Here is a 19,165-nt window from a genome sequence, read left to right as displayed (position 1 = left end):
AGTAATTTGAGGTTTAGATCATCTATGGACTTTCAAGTGATTTAATGAAGATCTATACTATCAGTCTTTGAGCATTCAGCAACTTATTATCCTTGAAATGATATGGACTTAAGTTTTAGACATCCCAGAAGTTGTTGTAGTTCAGTTGCTCAGTTGTGACCAACTCTTTGCGATCCCATGGACTGCAGCATGCCAGGCTTCTCTGTCCTTCACTGTCTCCCAGAGTTTGCTCAAACTCATGTTCACTGAGTCAGTGATGTCATCCAACCATCTCAACCTATGTCACCCCCTTTTCCTCCTGCATCTATCCCAGCATCAGGGTCTTTTCCAATGAGTTGGTTCTTTGTATCAGGTGGCCAAAGTATTGGAGCTTTAGCTTCAACATCAGGCCTTCCAGTGAATATTCAGGGTTGATTTCCTTTGATCTCCTAGCAAGCAGTTCAAGGGACTCTCAAGAGTCTTCTCCATCACTGCAATTTGAAAGCATCAATTCTTTGGTGGCACTCAGCCTTCTTTATGGTCCAGCTCTCACATCTGTACATGACTACTTTAAAAACCATAGCTTTGACTATACAGACTTTGTCGGCAAAGGGATGTCTCTGCTTTTTAACATGCTATCTAGGCTTGTCATAAGTTTTCTTCCAAGGAGCAAGTGTCTTTTAATTTTGTGGCTGCAGTCACCATCCACAGTGATTTTGGAGCCCAAGAAAATAAAATCTGTCACTGTTTCTCCACTTTTTCCCCATCTATTTCCCATGAAGTGATGAACGTTCATTTTTTGAACGTTGAGTTTTAAGCCAGCTTTTTCACTCTCCTCCTTCACTTTCATCAAGAGGCTCTTTAGCTCCTCTGCAGTTTCTGCCATTAGAGTGATATCATTTGCATATCTGAGGTTGTTGGTATTTTCTCCTGGCAATTTTGATTCCAGCTTGTGTGTCTTCCAGCCCAGTATTTCACATGATGTACTCTGCATATAAGTTAAGTAAGCAGCATGACAAAATACAGCCTTGACATACTCCTTGCATGTATATTAAATAATCTTATGGGGCAAGAAGGCAGGCAGAATATAGTGAGTCTACAGAAATCCATTTAGAATTTTTTTTTTTTAGTATCAGCACAACATTGCCAGTGAAGTGTGTTTAATTAAATTAGGTGATTACACAACATTGCTTTCTGGGTTTTCACAATCAAGTAGAGGGGGAGAACACAGAGCACACATTTAGCTCCCTAGTGGAAATGAAGTACCTTGTATATCGCAAGCTATTTATCAATTGAGACTGTGAAGCCACAGCCAAGGAGGACCAGTATGTGAATGAGAAACCTCAAAGGAAAAAGTCAAGATGTTGCAGGAAGTGATGCTATTGAGTCATTCAAAGATGAGCGCTCAGATACCGAGGCTGTAGTTACTTGGCAGAAACAATCTAGAGAGAAGCTACAGATCTCATTGAGCCTGTATCACTCAGATAATAACACAAAGCAGAACTGGTGAAGCTTGTGATACTTCTCAGATAAGATATCAAACTGATGTTCAAACTATCAGACAGTAACAACGCCACAGCACATTTTGGAGTTGAAACGCTCCGTGAGTGCACAAATTGTTCTATGTATTATTTAGCATCTAATAGACATTTTGGCTGTGTATTAATAGTGTCCTTTTAGGTGTAATTGAAGTAAACTAAGTCACTTACCTAACAAACTTAACTTTAAAAAATTATGTATTTAATTATTATTAACATTTTTGGCTGTGGTGGGTTTTTGTTGCTGCTCACGGGCTTTCTCTAGTTGTGGTGAGCGAGGGCTACTCTTCGATGCAGCGCTCTGGCTTCTCATTGCAGTGGCTTCTCTTGTTGCAGAGCACAGGCTGAGGGTGTGAAGGCTTCAGTGGCTGCAGTGCGGAGGCTCAGTAGTTGTGGCACGTGGGCTAAGTTACTCCTTGGCATGTGGGATCTTCCTGGACCAGGGATTGAACCTGTGTCCTTTGCAATGCAAGGCAGATTCTTAACCACTGGACCACCAGGGGAGCCTCCGAAATTAACTTTTAAAAATGCACAAGTGCATCAATCATAGAAAATGAAGAACTGATAAGGTTTCAAAGCCTCATGGTGATTAAGAGTATCATGAGTTTGGAACCTTAACAATTTTAATATCATGGAGCAGACTGATAGAAAAGATGCAAGAATAGTACAAAGAATTCTCATCCAGAGCCGCCAATTGTTAACATTTTGCTTTATAATTCTTTCCTCATTTATGTACATATCATTGTCCTATATCCTAAGTCTCGAGGCAAAGTCACTGCTGTAGGTTGGGTTCCCCAGGAAACAAGACTTTGAGACTCAGATTTGTATGAGGGGGAGTCATTAGGAAACACTCTCAGAAACCACATCTAGAGTAGGGAGGGAGGCAGGCCTGGGCCAAGGGAGAAACTGAACTGCAATGCGCTTGCAACAGAGGTCTTGGCCAATCCTCTGGGGCTGGAACAGCTCTTCACAGTTGTCCTGCCTTGAAGCAAGGTGGCTGGCCCATATCCACAAGTCATTGAAAGTAGGTTCTTTCAGGGATGGGGCAGAACTTTAGGCAGAAAGGTTTTCTTCAGTTGTTGGGAGTTTGAAGAGAACTCAGCCGAGACCTCTCTCGCACCAGCTCCCCCAGCAGCCGACGGAATAAGTGCCTTGATTTTGAAGCAGGAATCTGGGAAACACCACAGCATCCACTACAGACACCACCTCTGTGATTTCACTTTACTACTATATTTACTCAGGACAAATGCTTCAGAGGGACAGTTTCTAGAAGCCACCTACACTGCTTATCACTACATCTTCAAACTTCCCATGTGGCGCAGTGGTAAAGCATCTATCCGCCAACGCAGGAGATGCAGGTTCAGTCCCCGGATAGGGAAGATCCACTGGAGTATGAAATGGCAACCCACTCCAGTATTCTTGCCTGGGAAGTATCACGGACAGAGGAGCCTGGCAGGCTACAGTCCAGGGGAGTCACAAAGAGTCGGACACAACTGAGTGGCTGAGCGTGCACATCTTCAAGCCAGAAAGGGTGCATCAAATCCTTCTCACTCTTGGAACCTGTCCGACTTTTTCTTCTAACACCAGCAAGAGCAGGGTGCCCTAACCCCTGCTCTGTTAGGAACAGGCTGCACAGCAGGAGGTGAGTAAGCTAGTGAAGCTTTAGCTGCCACTCCCCATTGCTCTCCATCACTCTCATTACTGCCTGAACCATCCCCTCCCCATGGAAAACTGCCTTGCACAGAACTGGTCCCTGGTGCCAAAAAGGTGGGGGATCATTGACCTAGAGAAAATTCTGCTTATAAGGGGTTCGTGTGATTAGATTAAGCCCACCTGAATACTCCCTTTTTTGACATATAATGTAACGAATCATGGGAGTGATAATTCATCAAAATTCACAGGTTATCCTTACATTCAAAAGAGGGAATTCAATAAAGGTAAGGGCCATTGAGGTCTATTCACAGAATTCTGCCTACCACAGTAGTCAAATTTACAAATACTTTAAAAAATAGTATTTAATAGTTTGCTCTTTTCTTGGTTTAAGAAATCCTTCCCTATTCCAATGTGGAAAAGATATTCTATATATTTTTCTAAACATTCTGAAGTTTTGCTTTTTCACTTTTAAGTCCTTAATTCCTCCAGGATACATTCTTGTGTGGGCTTCCCTGGTGGCTCAGATGGTAAAGAATCTGCCCGAAATGTGAGAGACCTGGGTTTGATCCCTGGGTTCGGGAAGATCCCCTGAAGAAGGGAATGGAAACCCACTCCAGTGTTCTTGCCTGGAGAATCCCATGGACAAAGGAGCCTGGTGGGGTACAGTGCATGGGGTTGCATAGAGTCAGACAGGACTAAGTGACTAACATACACACACACACACACACACACATTCTTGTGCACAATATGAGACAGAGACCTAATTCCACTTTTCCCATCATGGGTAAATGAATGTCCTGGTACTGTTAAGCAGTTCATCCTCCCCCCACCAACGTGAAACACCACCTGTGTCGTACGCTAAGATAACGCAGCTGTACAGGCCTGTTTCCAGGGCTCTATCGTTTGCCCCACTAGCCATGCACCTATGCCTGCATCACAGCCACACTGCCATGGTCAGAGCTCTTTGCTCTTGTGATCTAGAAAGGCAAGCCCTCCATCTTACTCTTCTTCAGGAACATTTTGGATATGCCCGAACTTTTGCTCCTTTCGGATGAGTTTTGGAATTAGCTGATCAAACTCCATGTTTAAAATCCTTTGGGACTTTGATTTTAAATGTAGTCAATCAGTGATTCTCAACTTGGGGCAATTTTTGTCCCCAAGAGACATCTGACCACATCTGCAGACATTTCTGGTTCTCACAAAAGGAAGGGGTGTGAGATAATAGCATCTAGTGGGTATAGGCCAGAGATAAGGCTCAGCAACCTACATAGCACAGGGCGGTCCCCACATCAAAGTGTTATCTGGCTTAAAATGTCAATAGTACCAGGCTTTAGAAACCCTCCACTAAATTTGTACTATTTGGAGACAACTGATACTTACCATTTTTTAGACTTTCAATAAAAAATATATATATTTCATTATTTAATTAAGTTTTTAGAAGATCCTTGGAGACTTCCCATACCTCTGGTGAGTCCAGAAATGTCTCAGTATATCATTTCTAGTCTTTAATTATTGTGCAATAAATGAGTTTCTTGGAGCTCCTCATAATGTTATTACCAGAAGCAGACCTGAAATATCGTCAGTGAAACTTAGCATTAGCACAATTCCATTTTTATAAAAACAGTTTCTCTCTAGTTGTTCATCTTCATACATATTTGTATGGATGGATGGTTAGCAAGATGCCTAGAATTTACATTCATCTGGTATCAATTATGGCTATTTCTGAGTGATTGGATTGGAAGTGATTCATTCTTTACAGTGGGTCTATTTTTTTTTTTTTTACAAGAATAAGGTGGTTTTTCTGAAACAAAAGAAGAAAAATAATAGGACTAGAAGCAAATATTCTAAGATGTTAATAGTGGTTGGTTTAGGGTAGTAGAGGTATAAGCTGCTGGTTTTTTTGTATATTTATTTTTAAATTTTAAAAAAATCACTGCTTAAACATTCATCAGTGTAAATGTCTTAGTAGCAATCACACTTGAACCACACACTCTGCCACTGAGACTGTGACAAAGCCACCAAGTATGGCTCTACATCAACTCTCCATAAATATAAAGTTCACTGTGGGAAAATGCTGGTGGTTTTTCTGTTTTTGATTCATGTACTGTTTATTTATCTTTGTGGTGGGTCTCCACTGCTCCGCACGGGCTTTCTCTAATGGCAGCAAGTTGAGGCCACTCCCTAGCTGTGGTGCGTGGGCGTCTCACTGCAGTGACTTCTCTTGCTGTGGAGCGCGGGCTCTAGGCACACAGGCTTCAGTAACTGTGGTGTACAAGCTCAGGACTTGTGGTTCGCAGGCTCTAGAGCACAGGCTCAGTGGTTGTGGCACACAGGCTTAGTTGCAACACGTGGAATCTTCCCAAACCAGGGATCGAACCTGTGTCCCTTGCATTGGCAGGCGGACTCTATCCACTGTGACAGCAGGGAAGTCCAGCATGGGTGTTTTTGCTTATTAAAGTATGACAGCTGCTTTGAATTCTAACTTTTGGTTTAACAGGAATCATGCGATTTTCAGGGAAATAGTTCCATGATGTGAAATGTTATTACATTTAACACAGGCCAGAGCAATCCTTCTCTTAAACAGGTAAAGTTCCATTGCAAAGAGTAGTACCGCTAAAGAGCTCTTTATAGAAGACCTGATGATCCACAGAGGTAATGCTTTGCTGGTCTAGCTGTAAGCAATGTCTCCGGTGATAGTTTTTATAATTATTACCTCTAAGGAAAGGCCCTAACTCTGATGCTTACAGCTCAGAAAAGCTGAGTTATCACTGTGCTTTATACAGCTTTCTGTCTTGCCATCAAGCAGCACTTATCCTTCAGCTCATCTCTTCCTTCAAACAACAAAATTATCTAAATAAAAAATACCCAAGCTATCCACCCGAATTAAAATATGAGGAAAACATCCAGGAATAGGAAAAAAGGAGTAGAAGCAGCGATGTGTGTATAACACCTTCTCTAAAGTATCTTTTTTCCCTTGCTAATTCACCACAAAGAAGTGAGGCACAGCTGTTTCAGCTCAGGATCCTAAAGCCAGGGTATCAGATTTCTAGCAATGCATTCAATTTTACATTTCATTATAACTAAATAATTCAGAAGCATCTTTAAATTCCTTCTGATGGAAATTTACCCTTATGAAACTATAACTTGCCTTCACTTTCTCTGACTCAAATGTTAGAGTCATTTTCAATTTCTGTCTTTCTTCTCCAATATATCATCTATGTATCCATTCCCTCTCTATATTCTGTCTTTAAACATTACCTTTTCCTCATTTCAATAACCTTTGAGCGGGTCCTAGATTCAAACAACTGTCTCCTAGAAAGCTTCCCTCCAATTTGTAGCTCCTTCATTTCTACACAAAGCAATAAGAATTATCTTCCACCAACAGCTGTTTTCAGTAATAAGAAAGCTAAGTTCTGTGACTAAGCTGAACATCCCTTCTGTTCTCCAAGGCCTACAATGGATCCTACTTGCTAGTTGTATCAAACAAATTTCCAAATACTGCTCATAAACTGTATTTATAAACTGTGCGGAGTACTCTCAACTATCTGCCCACATTTTTCTACGTATTAAAATTTATATTTTCTATTCCATTTAATCTGACAACCATGTATTACCATGATTAATTCATTTCTTGTATTCTTTCCCACTATGGTAGGGCCTATTTGTTGTCCCCTATATTTATTCTCTCCTTCTTCCTTAACAATAGATTTTCTTTCATTTGGGCACGTGCTGCTGTTATATAAAGACTACATTTCTCAGCCTTTCTTGAAGCTAGGAGCGTCCATGTAACTAAGTGCTAAACAATAAGAGTGCATAAGCCAAAACGTTACAGGCAATTTCCATAAACGCCCTTAAAGGGAAGGGGCATTCATATTTTCAACCCTTCCTCCTTCCTACTGGCTAGAAGGCAGATGGAAGGTGCTTGCTGGAGGCAAGCAGCCATCGTGGATCATAAAGTGGAAGTTACATGGTGAGTTTGGTGGAACAAGAAAAGAGCCCTGACATCATGAAGAGCCATACTGGTCCTAGAATACCTAGTTCTGGATTATTTTTAGAAGAGAGAAGTTCTTACGATGTTTATACCACTACCAGTTCTGTGGCCCTGATACTGTCACTCATGGATGCCCCTGATTTTAACTGATCCACACATCTCCAAGTTATTATTTGCTGTTTTTCCTGTCCTATTAATAATGCCTCCTAATAAACTTTCTTATCTTCCCCAGGCCCAGCCTAATTAACAGTTTTTTTTTCTTCTTTTAAAATACAGTTTCAGATTCAAATGCCTACATGGATATGGTTAGTATTGCTAAGCTTACTTAATCCAATTTCTCTTTTTTGAACACAAACACGCACTTCTATATATCCCCTTTGTATGTATACGATATACAGTGATGGTAAATGAAATTTTAAAATCATGTAACAGATTTTTTAACAAACTTACTACAGCTTTTATATGTAAAAATTCATTATTCACTTTAAATCTTCGCTACAAATGCACTTCAGTGATGCTGTCATCCACCAAAACTCCTTTTGAACATCTTTTTTTTAAACGGACTGAAAGTCCGTCACTGGATATAACCTCTGTGAGAGCAGAAATACACCCAATTTGTTTACCAGGCCTAGCCAACAGTGTCTGGCACATAGTAGCCAGGTACTCAATACATGTTTGTAGTATGAAAAAAATGAATTGTAGCAAAACTTCTTCATTTGCAGGTAGACTGATTTTTTTTTAATAGTCAAAAGGTAATCAGAGCTCAGTCTAGTTGAATAAATAAGCTATCATAAAGCTGGGAAGTATCATTTTGGGTTTAAAAAAAGCAGTGACTGTAAGGCAATAAGCTAGATTTTCTTATATGAATCACGAAAATGGCTCAGAGTTGAGCTACTTCTGCAGCATTTTAGGGATTCATCTCATGAGTTGACGGTGAAGGGTGCCAAGCTTTCTCCCATCTCAGAGCATTTGCACCACTGTTTCCTCTGCCCAAAGATCCCGGATATACCTGGACAGTTCCCTCACTTCATTCAGGTCTCTGTTTACATCTCTGCCTCCTCCAAAAGAACCCCCCTCACTACTTGACCTAAAATAAAGCCATTCCTGTCCCTCTCTGCCCTGTCACTGCTTCCCTTTGCTTTACAGGACTTGACACTATTTGACACAGTATTTTACATCTGTTTTATTTAAGTGTGTTTAATATTTATCTCTGTCACTAGAATATTTGCTACATGATGAGAGGGGCTTTGTTTTATTCGCTGCTTTCACTCCAAAGTTCTGCTAGATATCCAAATTTCAAATTATAAATTTAATAAATATATTTATAATGAAAGAAAGGAAGAGGAAATCAAATGGAAGAAGGAAGAACAAAAATGATAACAGAGAAGTAGTGAAAGAGATGCAGAAACTCTAGGTGAGTCATAATTGGTCATTTTACTCTGTTACCTCATTTTAGGTATCAGTTTGAATTTAAGGCTTCTATGAGAAAATTTCAGAATGTGTCTCTTTCAAGATTTGTTTCAAAGGACAGGTCCCCAAAGAAAGAGGTTCCAGTACTTTTTAGAAGTATTTGGTTGGTATTTATTAATACTATTATAATTACAATGCCCACCTCTCTTACTATCTCTCAACTGCCCAGTCCACACCAGTGCAAATGGAGTGAACATTTGAGAACTCTTGACTTGTCAGAATAGTATTATACTTTAATGATTTTTAGCAGGATCGTTTTGTATTGGCATTAATATTAACATTTAAAATTTTTAATATTTAACTGACACCTGGAATGTCTATCTTTCAATATCTTGCTTAATATGGTTACATGATAAAGCTGGGAGGCAGGCATTTGAAGATGCTTTCAACTATGTGCTCCTATATGTGTGTAACATATATGTAACATATGTAACATACATATATATATCTGTAACATAACATATGTGTATGTTCCTCCTACTATGCCCCTCACTATGGCACAAAGTGTGTAGCTGCTTTCAAGGGCCAGTTACCTAAGTCACATTTCACTAATATTTTTGCTTCTTCAAGCTGTCCATTCTTTACACACAATTTATGAACAGGGTTTATACTGGAGAAGTTTGAGCAAAATGACATTCCTTTGTTGTTGTCTAGTCGCTAAGTTGTGTCCGAGTCTTTTTGACCACGTGGACTGTAGCCTGCCAGGCTCATCTGTCTGTGGGATTTCCCTTTGTGTTTCAGCAAATTCAGTAGAAAAGATAACTGCCTTTCTGATTTCTATTAAAACATTATAAATAAGTGCCTTCTTTTCTAAGAAGGACTACTTTTCAGTGGTCCAGATTTAACGTTTTAGGTAAAGGAAAGGGTTATATAACACAGGGAACTTTCCTAGAAGAGTTTTAGAGCATTCTCAGAATTTGGAGGCACATTTTTTAATGTCAATGTCCTGATTTGAAGGATCAAAGAATGCAAATGTGTGCACACCCAGACCCCTAGTCTCCGAACACACTTCTCCTTCATCTCCAGTTATGATTAACATCTTAAAACTCAATCCGGATGCCAAATAGGGTAGTACTAGTTTAATACCTTTAAAGCTCAAAAACATTTTATTTGCATCCCAGATAACTGCATTCAGAAACAGTCATAAAATTATCTACTGAACAGTATCCTTCATCACTGTTGTCTACAGTATGATGTCTAACGTAGTAACAGTACTACTAATATAGCATTAATACTTCAGTACTAAAACCCAATGTTTTCTACTTTTTAATTGTTCTTAAATGATATCTATTGCACTTTAGGCCAATGCCCATTATACGCACTTTTATTATGTAGCCGTGCAACCTTAAGAAGCTTATTCCTCTTCTCTGAAACAGGAATTTCTGGTGTGGGGGCAGAAGCGCACGCTGTTGGTGAGTTACCCGCACCAGGTAATCTTTTAGGAAATGTCACAGAGTAGGAGGTACGCCGTCTAGTCCGACACGCCACTTCCCTCTCTCTATGCAGCAACTGTTCGTCCATCAGCAACGTTATAACTTGTTTTGACTTTTCCCGGATATAATAACCTGAAAAATACATTAATTGGCTTAGAAAATTTTAATTAAGGCTACCATAAAATTTTATTCTAAGAAAAAATAAGCAAAGTGTAAAAACCTTTAGCAAATGTAGAGGGAAATCCAAATTTCATCAGAATTGTCAATGCCTATACTCCTATTCTTACACTTTAAGAAGTAAGCATATGATGAACTCACATCATGCACTGGCATTACATTTTTCATCTTAAATATGCTATTGGATTTTTCTTTTGAAAGCACTACATTACTTATTTTTCAAACTGGCATTGAGCACTACCTAATACTGTACTATATAGGTGTCTGTTTACTTGTTTATTGGTTTCTCACCTAGAATACAAGCTCCATGAGGGTAGAGACTCTTCAGTGTCTAGAAGATGATTGGCACACAGTAAGTGAAAGTGAAAGTCGCTCAGTCATGTCCGACTCTTTGCGTCCCCATGGACTATACAGTCCATGGAATTCTCCAGGCCAGAATACTGGAGTGGGTAGCCTTTCCCTTCTCCAGGGGATCTTCTGAACCCAGGGATCGAACCCAGGTCTCCCACATTGCAGGCGGATTCTTTACCAGCTGAGCCACAAGGGAAGCCAAAGAATACTGTGGTGGGTAGCCTAACTCTTTCTCCCACAGATCTTCCCGACCCAGAAATCGAACTGGGGTCTCCTGCATTGCAGGCGGATTCATTACCAACTGAGCTATCAGGGAAGCCCATAGTAAATACTTAATGAATATTTACTGAGTCAATGAATCAATAAAGGAGAAAATTGCCAAAAAGTCTCCATTTTCTTCTTGATGCAGTGCAAATGGAGCCGACAGACAAAAAATACTGGTTGCAATTTACAACTTAGCTGCCTGAGAAAGTTATTTGGCCTGAAATAATTTCTTAGAACCTTCCTAATTGGAAAAGGTTAGAACTACAAATTATGGGGCAGATGTGGAACATTCTACTCAGAGTCTGCATGGATGGGTGGCTTTGAGGAGAGCTGCAATAGTTCAAAGGGAGAAGCAGGTGCCTTGAGCAGAATGTCAAATACAAGGATGAGGGGCTTCCCCCCACAGCCTCAGGCCTCCTTCCTGAGGAGCAGTCTGCAGCATCAGGACAGTGAGGCCACAGCACATCACAGAAAATTGGGAAGAAATCATCCCAAAGTGAACTTCCCATTCAAGGATGCCCACTGCCCTAGCCACCTCCCATCATCCCCTAGGTACTGGAGAGTAGGAACCTGGATGTTTAAAAGGATCAGAGTTGAAAGCGAAAAGGTTCAAGAACCCAATAAACCTGCTTCAATGATGAGGTAAATAATAACAATAGTAATAAGATGGCATCTACTTACTTCTTACCAATACATTTCTGAAAAGGATGAATATATAGTACTAAAATATAATAGGCTTCCCTGGTGGCTCAGTGGTAAAGAATCTGTATGCCAATGCAGGAGACATGGGTTCGATCTCTGGGTTGGGAAGATCCCCTGGAGAAGGAAGTGGCAACCCATTCCAGTATTCTTGCCTGGGAAACCCCATGGACAGAGGAGCCTGGAGGGCTACAGTCCATGGGGTCGCAAAGAGTCAGACACGATTTAGCACCTAAACAACAATAACAAACTAAAACAGGATAGTACTCAAACAGTTAGGCAGCAACTGCTCTGTGTTTGAAAAAAGGGAGAATAGTGAAGGGGACTGAAGAGGGGGAGAGAGGAGAAGGGAAGGAGAGGGAGACAGAGAGACAGATGAGAGGGGAGGAGAAAACAGATTCTCCGAGATAGGAAATTAAACTACGTAACAGATCAACAGCCAGATACTACATAAGACACATCAAGATGGAAAGCTTGTTAGTTGAGGTGAAGGCTGAAACAAAAACAAAGCTATATACCATTTCATTGGGAATCTTCTGGTCATTAGTGACAGAACCTCAATTTGAACTGCTTGTGGGAATCAGGGGTTGCAACTGGGCTACAGATACAAAGGAAGCAGAGACTAGCACACTGCCAGCACCCTCGCCCAACTGCCTCTGCTTCCCTCTGTGACGCCTTTTCTCTTCTCACAGGTCCGCTTCTTCAATCTGGATGTGGAAAAGGCCACAGACAGCTCCAGACTCACACCTCAGACTGTGTCACCTGAGAAGTCTCCTTCCTCATTATTCAAATTTGAAAATTCCAGGAGAATCACACTGAGTGGCCCAGCTTGAAAGTCACCTACCTGTCACTATGGCCAGAGAGTAGGATGCTACCATTGGCAACCCTCATTAGAAAGACACAGAGGATTAAAATGCGTGAAATAATGCCATCTGCAGCAACACTGATGGACCTAGAGACTGTCATACTGAGCGAAGTCAGTCAGACAGAGAAGGAGAAATACCATATGGCATCCCTTATATATGGAATCTAAAGAAAAATGATACAAATGAACTTGCGAAACAGACACAGACTTAAGAGAAGAAAATTATGGTTGCTGGGCTGTGGTAGGTGAGAGGATGGGGGAAGGGATAGTTAGGGAGCTTAGGATGGACATGTACACACTGTAACATTTAAAATGGATAATCAACAAGGACCTAATGTATAGCACATGGAACTCTGCTCAATGGTATGTGGCAATGTGGATGAGAGGAGGGTTTGCGAGAGAATACATACACGTGTATGTATGGCTGAGTCCTTTTACTGTTCATCTGGAACTATCAAAACACTGCTTGTTAATTGGCTTTACCCCAATACAAAATAAGAAGTTTAAAAAAAAATTCTTAAATTTTGTACCCATATGAAATGATGGACGCTCACTAAACTTACGGTGGTCATCATTTAATGATGTACGTAAGTATGCTGTATATCTCAACAGTGCTACTGGCAGGCGGGTTCCTAACCACCAGTTCCACCTCGGAAGTCCCATATGTCAAATACATCTCAAGAAAACTAGAAAAAAAAGTTTTTAAAAAGACACAGTGGAGTGAGAGGAGGATCAACAGGATAGAAAAATGAACGAGGAAAAAGCAGGTATGAACAATCCTCCCAAACTCAAAGGATGAGAACATGCAAGTCTCTAGATCAACTATGCAACAGGTAATTCTCAAGGATGTTAACTTACGCAGTCGTTTAACCATTTCCTGTATACTTTAAGTTTCAGGAAATATTCTAAGTAGTGGGGGCACTGGTGAGGAAAAGACAGACAAGATCCCTCACGAAGATAATTTCAGATAAAAATTCATCTTTTACAGGAAATGAAGAAGAGAGACGTGCTAACATCAATTCAGGGTGCGGTCAAGGAAAGTCTTACTGAGGAAGTTACATATCAGCTGAGGCTTAAACAGCAAGAAAAAGCCAGCTGCACAGACCTGCACAGGGAGAGCTCCTGGCAGAGGGAACAGCCCAGATTTCGCTTCTTCAGGAAAGCCTCCTACTGAGAGATAACAACCCCTTTCCGCCTCACCCTACAGGTACCTCAGGGCCTCACTGGTCACATTAGGCCCCCCTTCACACACTCACTGGAGAAGAAAATGGCAACCCACTCCAGTACTCTTGCCTGGAAAATTCCATGGACGGAGGAGCCTGGTAGGCTCCAGTCCATGGGGTCACAGAGTCTGACATAACTGAGTGACTTCACTCACTTTCACTTTCACACACTCACAGCACCAATACCTGTCTTTCAGAGGCTTCCACGGTTTGTAACTGTCTGTGTGATAAATGTCTTTTTCTTCTATTAGAGTACAATATCCATGAAGGCCAAAACTATCCTTGTTCTCTTAAGAGAAACTTAAGAAACATTTGTATGTTTCACAAGCTGGAATCAAGATTGCTGGGAGAAATATCAGAAAACTCAGATATGCAGATGACACCACCCAAATGGCAGAAATCGAAGAGGAACTGAAGAGCCTCTTGATGAATGTGAAAGAGGAGAGTGAAAAAGCTGGCTTGAACCTCAACATTCAAAAAACTAAGATTGTGGTATCCAGTCCCATCACTTGATGGCATATGTTGTTCAGTCGCTCAGTCATGTCCAACTCTTTACAACCTCGTGGACTGCAACATGCCAGGCTTCCCCCAGGCTTTACCCACTGAGTCACAGGGAAGCCCAATTTATATGGTAAAATAAATCAAATAGTCATTGCCTCTAGGAAAAAGGGAGGCTTGACTGGAAAGGGTAATAGAGGAACTTTCTGGGATGATGGAAATGTTCTTTAAGTGGCTGATGGATATGTTTATCAACATTTGCCAAACTGTACACTTAAGATCTATGTGTTTTAAAGTACGCAAGTTATATCTCAATAAAGCACTGTTAGCATTAAAAATATACTTTAAAAACAATTTATAGTAAAGAAATGGAAAATATTATTATTAAAGGAGTCAGTTATCACTTTTACAGTTTTTATATTCCTAAAAGAAAGTCAATTGCTATAAATTTGCTGAAAGTATAAATATATAAAGGTATTAATCATCCATTCACCAAATACCTATTGGGTGATCCTACACCCAGGCATTGTACTAAGTACTAGGAACACTATTATCGCCCTTAAGAAATTCAAGTTTGGGGAACTTCCCTGGTGGCTCAGCCGTTAAGGACCCGTCTTCCAATGCAGGGTATGTGGGTTTGATCCCTGGTCAGGGAACTATGATCCCACGTGCCGTGGGGCAACTGAGCCCGCACGCCACAACTACTGGAGCCCACGTGCTGCAACGAAGATCCCAAGAACCACAATTAAGACCCAACACACCAAAAATAAGGAAATAAAATTTTTTTTAAAAAAGAAGAGAAATTCAAGTTTTGTAAGGGATACAGACACGGATATCAGTGTACTGTGACAGAGGTATACAGACACTGTGGACATAAAGGAGAGGATGGTACACTCTCTCTGAAGATGTCTAGCAGCTTCAGGACTCTTGACTCAACTATGGAAACAAGGCATCTTCTCTGATGAGTTTGAGCCTTACCTGTAATGGGCCCTAAATCAAAGATAAAAGAAAACTGGCCAGTCATGCTAGCTGTATCAAGTTACTTGCCCAAATTAGTTACACTTGAGTGAAGCATTTTCTGTTTTAATTGGAGGATAACTGCTTTACAATATTGTGTTGGTCTCTGCCATACATCAACATGAATCAGCCATAGGAGTACATATGTCCCCTTCCCCTTGAATCTCCCTCCCACTTCCCCCTCCATCCCACCCCTCTAGGTTGTCACAGACACCAGATTTGAGCTTCCTGCAAGTGAAGGACTTTTTAAGCCATGAGAGCTGCAAGGGGTACATTTCTTATACCATCTTTGAATGGTATAAGATAAATAACCATAAATGGTATAAGATAAATAACTCTGAAACACGCAAAAAAGGATAAACTGCTCAGCTCCTGCTCCAGATTAGTGAACAGAGCTAGTTCAGTTCTTAGGTCCTTCCTATCTGCTTTGTGTAACTAGTTAAATGCTTGGTCAAGTCTGGAGACAGACACGTGTTGACAAGACGGAGTAGAAGTGTGACGAGCATCAGGAGGATGGGGATAATGTCATTCATTCACCTATACACTGCAGTAGTTAAGAACATGGATTCTGAAACCAAAACACCTAGACTGCAATCCTGGCTCTGTCACTATGTGAACTATTAGGTTGGTGCAAAAGTAATTGCAGTTTTGCATTGTTGAAATTTACTGTTTGATATTGGAATATATTCTTAAATAAATGTGGTTATGTTTACAGTATTTTAAGGTGCATTTCTTGCTTTATGATTTTTTGCTAATGACTTATTACTTGCTCTGTATTTTATATGTATTTTAGACTATGAAAATGATGTTAGACAAAAAGTAAATTTGAGCAATTTTCTTATTCGAGTTCAAAATGGGGCATAAAGCAGAAGAGACAACTTGCAACATGAGCAACGCATTTGAACCAGGAACTGCTAATGATCATACAGTACGGTGGTGATTTGAGAAGTTTTGCAAAAGAGACGAGAGCCTTGAAGATGAGGAGTGTGGTAGCTGGCCATCAGAAGTTGACAACAACGAACTGAGAGCAATCATCAAAGCTGATCCTCTTACAACTGAGAAGCTGCCAAAGAACTCAACATTGACCATTCTACAGTCATTTGGCATTTCAAGCAAATTGGAAAGGTGAAAAAAATCTCCATAAGTGTCCCATGAGCTGACCAAAAATGAAAAAAAAAATCGTTTTGAAGCATCTTCTCTTATTCTATGCAACTAACATCCACAGCTAACCATTTCCCAATCAGACTGTGGCATTCAATGAAAAGTGGATTTTATCCAACAATTGGCGATGACCAGCTCAGTGACTGGACCAAGAAGATGCTCTAAAGCACTTCCCAAAGCCAAATTTGCACCAAAAAAAGGTCATGGTCACTGTTTGGTGGTGTGCTGCCAGTCTGATCTACTACAGCTTTCTAAATCCCGGTGAAACCATTACCTCTGAGAAATATGCTCATAAATCAATGAGATACATTGAAAATTCCAACGCCTGCAGCCAGCACTGGTCAGTAGAATGGGTCCACTTCTCCACGACAACACCCGACCACACATCACACAAAAAATGCTTCAAAAGTTGAATGAATTGGGCTACAAAGTTTTGCCTCATCCGCCATATTCACCTGACCTCTCGCCAACTGACACTTCTTCAAGCATCTCAAAACTTTTTGCAGGGAAAATGCTTCCACAACCAGCAAGAGGCAGAAAACGCTTTCTAAGAGTTCATCAAATCTTGAGGCACAGATTTTAAAAGTCATGTATTTATTTTGAGATAAACAATTTGATTCATTGCTTTAAATTTACTTCACCTGAAAAGCTGTCTGGAGGTTGAATAAAACCATACTGAGAACATCATTTGAAAATGTTAACGTACTATTTGCAAATAAGTTTCTCTCGTTTCCCACCTCTTCTGACTTGTTGTCTCAACTTTTTTCCCCAGTAGTATCACTATTATTAATTACTGAGCATGTTCTTTGTGATAGGCACCGTTGTAACGTTGGAGATGAAGCCTGGACAAAACAGACACAGAATGTTCCTGTCCTTATGAAACTTACTTTCTAGTAGAAGAAGCTATATCATAAATAATAAGATAAAACATACCAACATCTGACTAGAAATATCATGAAGAAAAAGAAAACAGAAGGTGCAAAACTTATCAGTGCAAAGAGTGGGCAGGGCTGCTTTTTTGTAAATAGGGTAGATCTAGAAGTCTGCATGGGCTCCCCTAGTAGCTCAGCTGGTAAAGAATCCACCTGCAATGCAGGAGACCCGGGTTTGATTCCTCGGTTGTGACGATCCCCTGGATAAAGGATAGGCTACCCACCCCAGTATTCTTGGGCTTCCCTGGCGGCTCAAATAGTAAAGAATCTGCCCACAATGCAGGAGACCTGGGTTTGATCCCTGGGTTAGGAAGATCCCCTGGAGGAGGGCATGGCAACCCACATCAGTATTCTTGCCTGGAGAATCCCCGTGGACAGAGGTGCCTGGCAGGCTACAGTCCATGGGGGTCACAAAGAGTCAGACACGACTGAGCGACTCAGCACAGCACAACACAGAAGCCTGCACTAATAAGATGACTTTTTGAGCAGAGATCTGAAGGATGCAGAAAGCACTACAGATATCTGAGGACTCCAGGCAAAGGGAACAGCAAGTATAAAGACCATGGAGGAAAAAAAAAAGACTCTTTTCTATAATATCTTCTACTTTTATCTTTTCTCTGGTCTCTTCTTGATAACCTGTATCTAGGGTATGATCCAGCTGTAGATTACTTGGGTCACTACAATTTCTCCTTGATTAATTTCTCCCTACAGATTTCACTCCGCTTTTTTTCTTCTCTGATTGAACAAAATCATTCGTACCAAGCAGTTTTTTAAGGATCATATTCCTTTCTTCAAGTCTCTTGTTATTTTTATGACTTCCATTCAATAAAAATTTACTAATCATTTAACATATAGTATATACCCTCAGAATTCAGATAAAAACAGATATACATAGTAGATAAGATACACTATAAAAATACCACTCTGATATTATGCATAAACTGCTGTAGCAATTATTTCTGCCCAATGAAGAAAGGAAGAGAGTTGGGGGTGGGGGGTACAAAGGAAGACGCTTCTGAGCTAGGATCTGAAGACTAAATAGGAATTCAAAGAGCAGATACCAAGGAAAGAATATTACAGGGAAGAAGAAACATTTTAAGTACAAGTAGAGGTGTGTAAGCAAATAATATATCAGGATTGCTTGGTGATACAATGCACTAGATTGAAAACTAAAGAAATAAGTAGAAAGGTAGATTGGGAACACATTAACGGTCCTGACATTATCATGAGAACCAGTCATTTTGAACTATTTCAACAGCACAAAGTTTTACACATGTATCCACCCCCTAAATATATGTATATTTACTTATGTATGAATTATCTCAAGAGCTACTATTCTAATATGTTACACTCACTAGAGAACAAACACAAAAAGAGAAGTGTATAAAACATAAAATAAGTAATACTTTCCCCAATGCAATAGTTTTTCATTAATATTTATTAAATTAGTAGTGTGCACCAGTTATCAATCGATAACTAATATGCCTTCCATAATCAACAAATGAATATGCAGTTGACCCTTGAACAACACGGGTTTGAACTGCATGCGTTCACTTAAATGTAGATTTTTTTTTTTTTTCAAGAAATATGTACTATGATACCACACAATCCACTGCTGGGTGAACCTGAGAATGTGAAACTGAAAATAGGTTATAAAGTTATGTGCAGATTTTCCGCTGTTCACTGGAGGGGGACGGTGTCAGCGCCCTAACCCCCCAGTTGTTCAAGGGTCAACTGTAGTATGCTTCTGCTGAAAATTCAGTTCTAACTTGCCTTTTTTTTTTTTCTTTCTTGATGCTAACAAAGCGAGTATTTATAAAGTCCAACACAGCACAGTTGTATTTCTTTACTCCTAAACTCAAACGTTAGGTAATCTGAAAGACAGTGTATTCAAACATAACCGTACATATGATA

At 40.3% G+C, this 19,165-nt stretch overlaps 1 protein-coding gene across 1 annotated transcript in view; it reads right to left on the bottom strand.

The window, feature by feature from the left end:
* The window catches only part of ENTHD1 (ENTH domain containing 1), a 93,399-nt gene that overhangs the window by 62,096 nt on the left and 12,138 nt on the right, over positions 1 to 19,165 (bottom strand). Inside the window, exon 3 of the mRNA XM_006071283.3 lies at positions 9,954 to 10,196. Coding sequence (XP_006071345.3) covers positions 9,954 to 10,196 — 243 coding nt within the window. The remainder of the gene's footprint in view (positions 1 to 9,953; positions 10,197 to 19,165) is intronic.

The sequence above is a fragment of the Bubalus bubalis genome, chromosome 4 (genome assembly GCF_019923935.1).
Source record: "Bubalus bubalis isolate 160015118507 breed Murrah chromosome 4, NDDB_SH_1, whole genome shotgun sequence".
Lineage (NCBI taxonomy): Eukaryota > Metazoa > Chordata > Mammalia > Artiodactyla > Bovidae > Bubalus > Bubalus bubalis.
The sequence above is the reverse complement of the archived record's forward strand: the minus strand, read 5'-3'. Positions and strand labels throughout refer to the sequence as shown.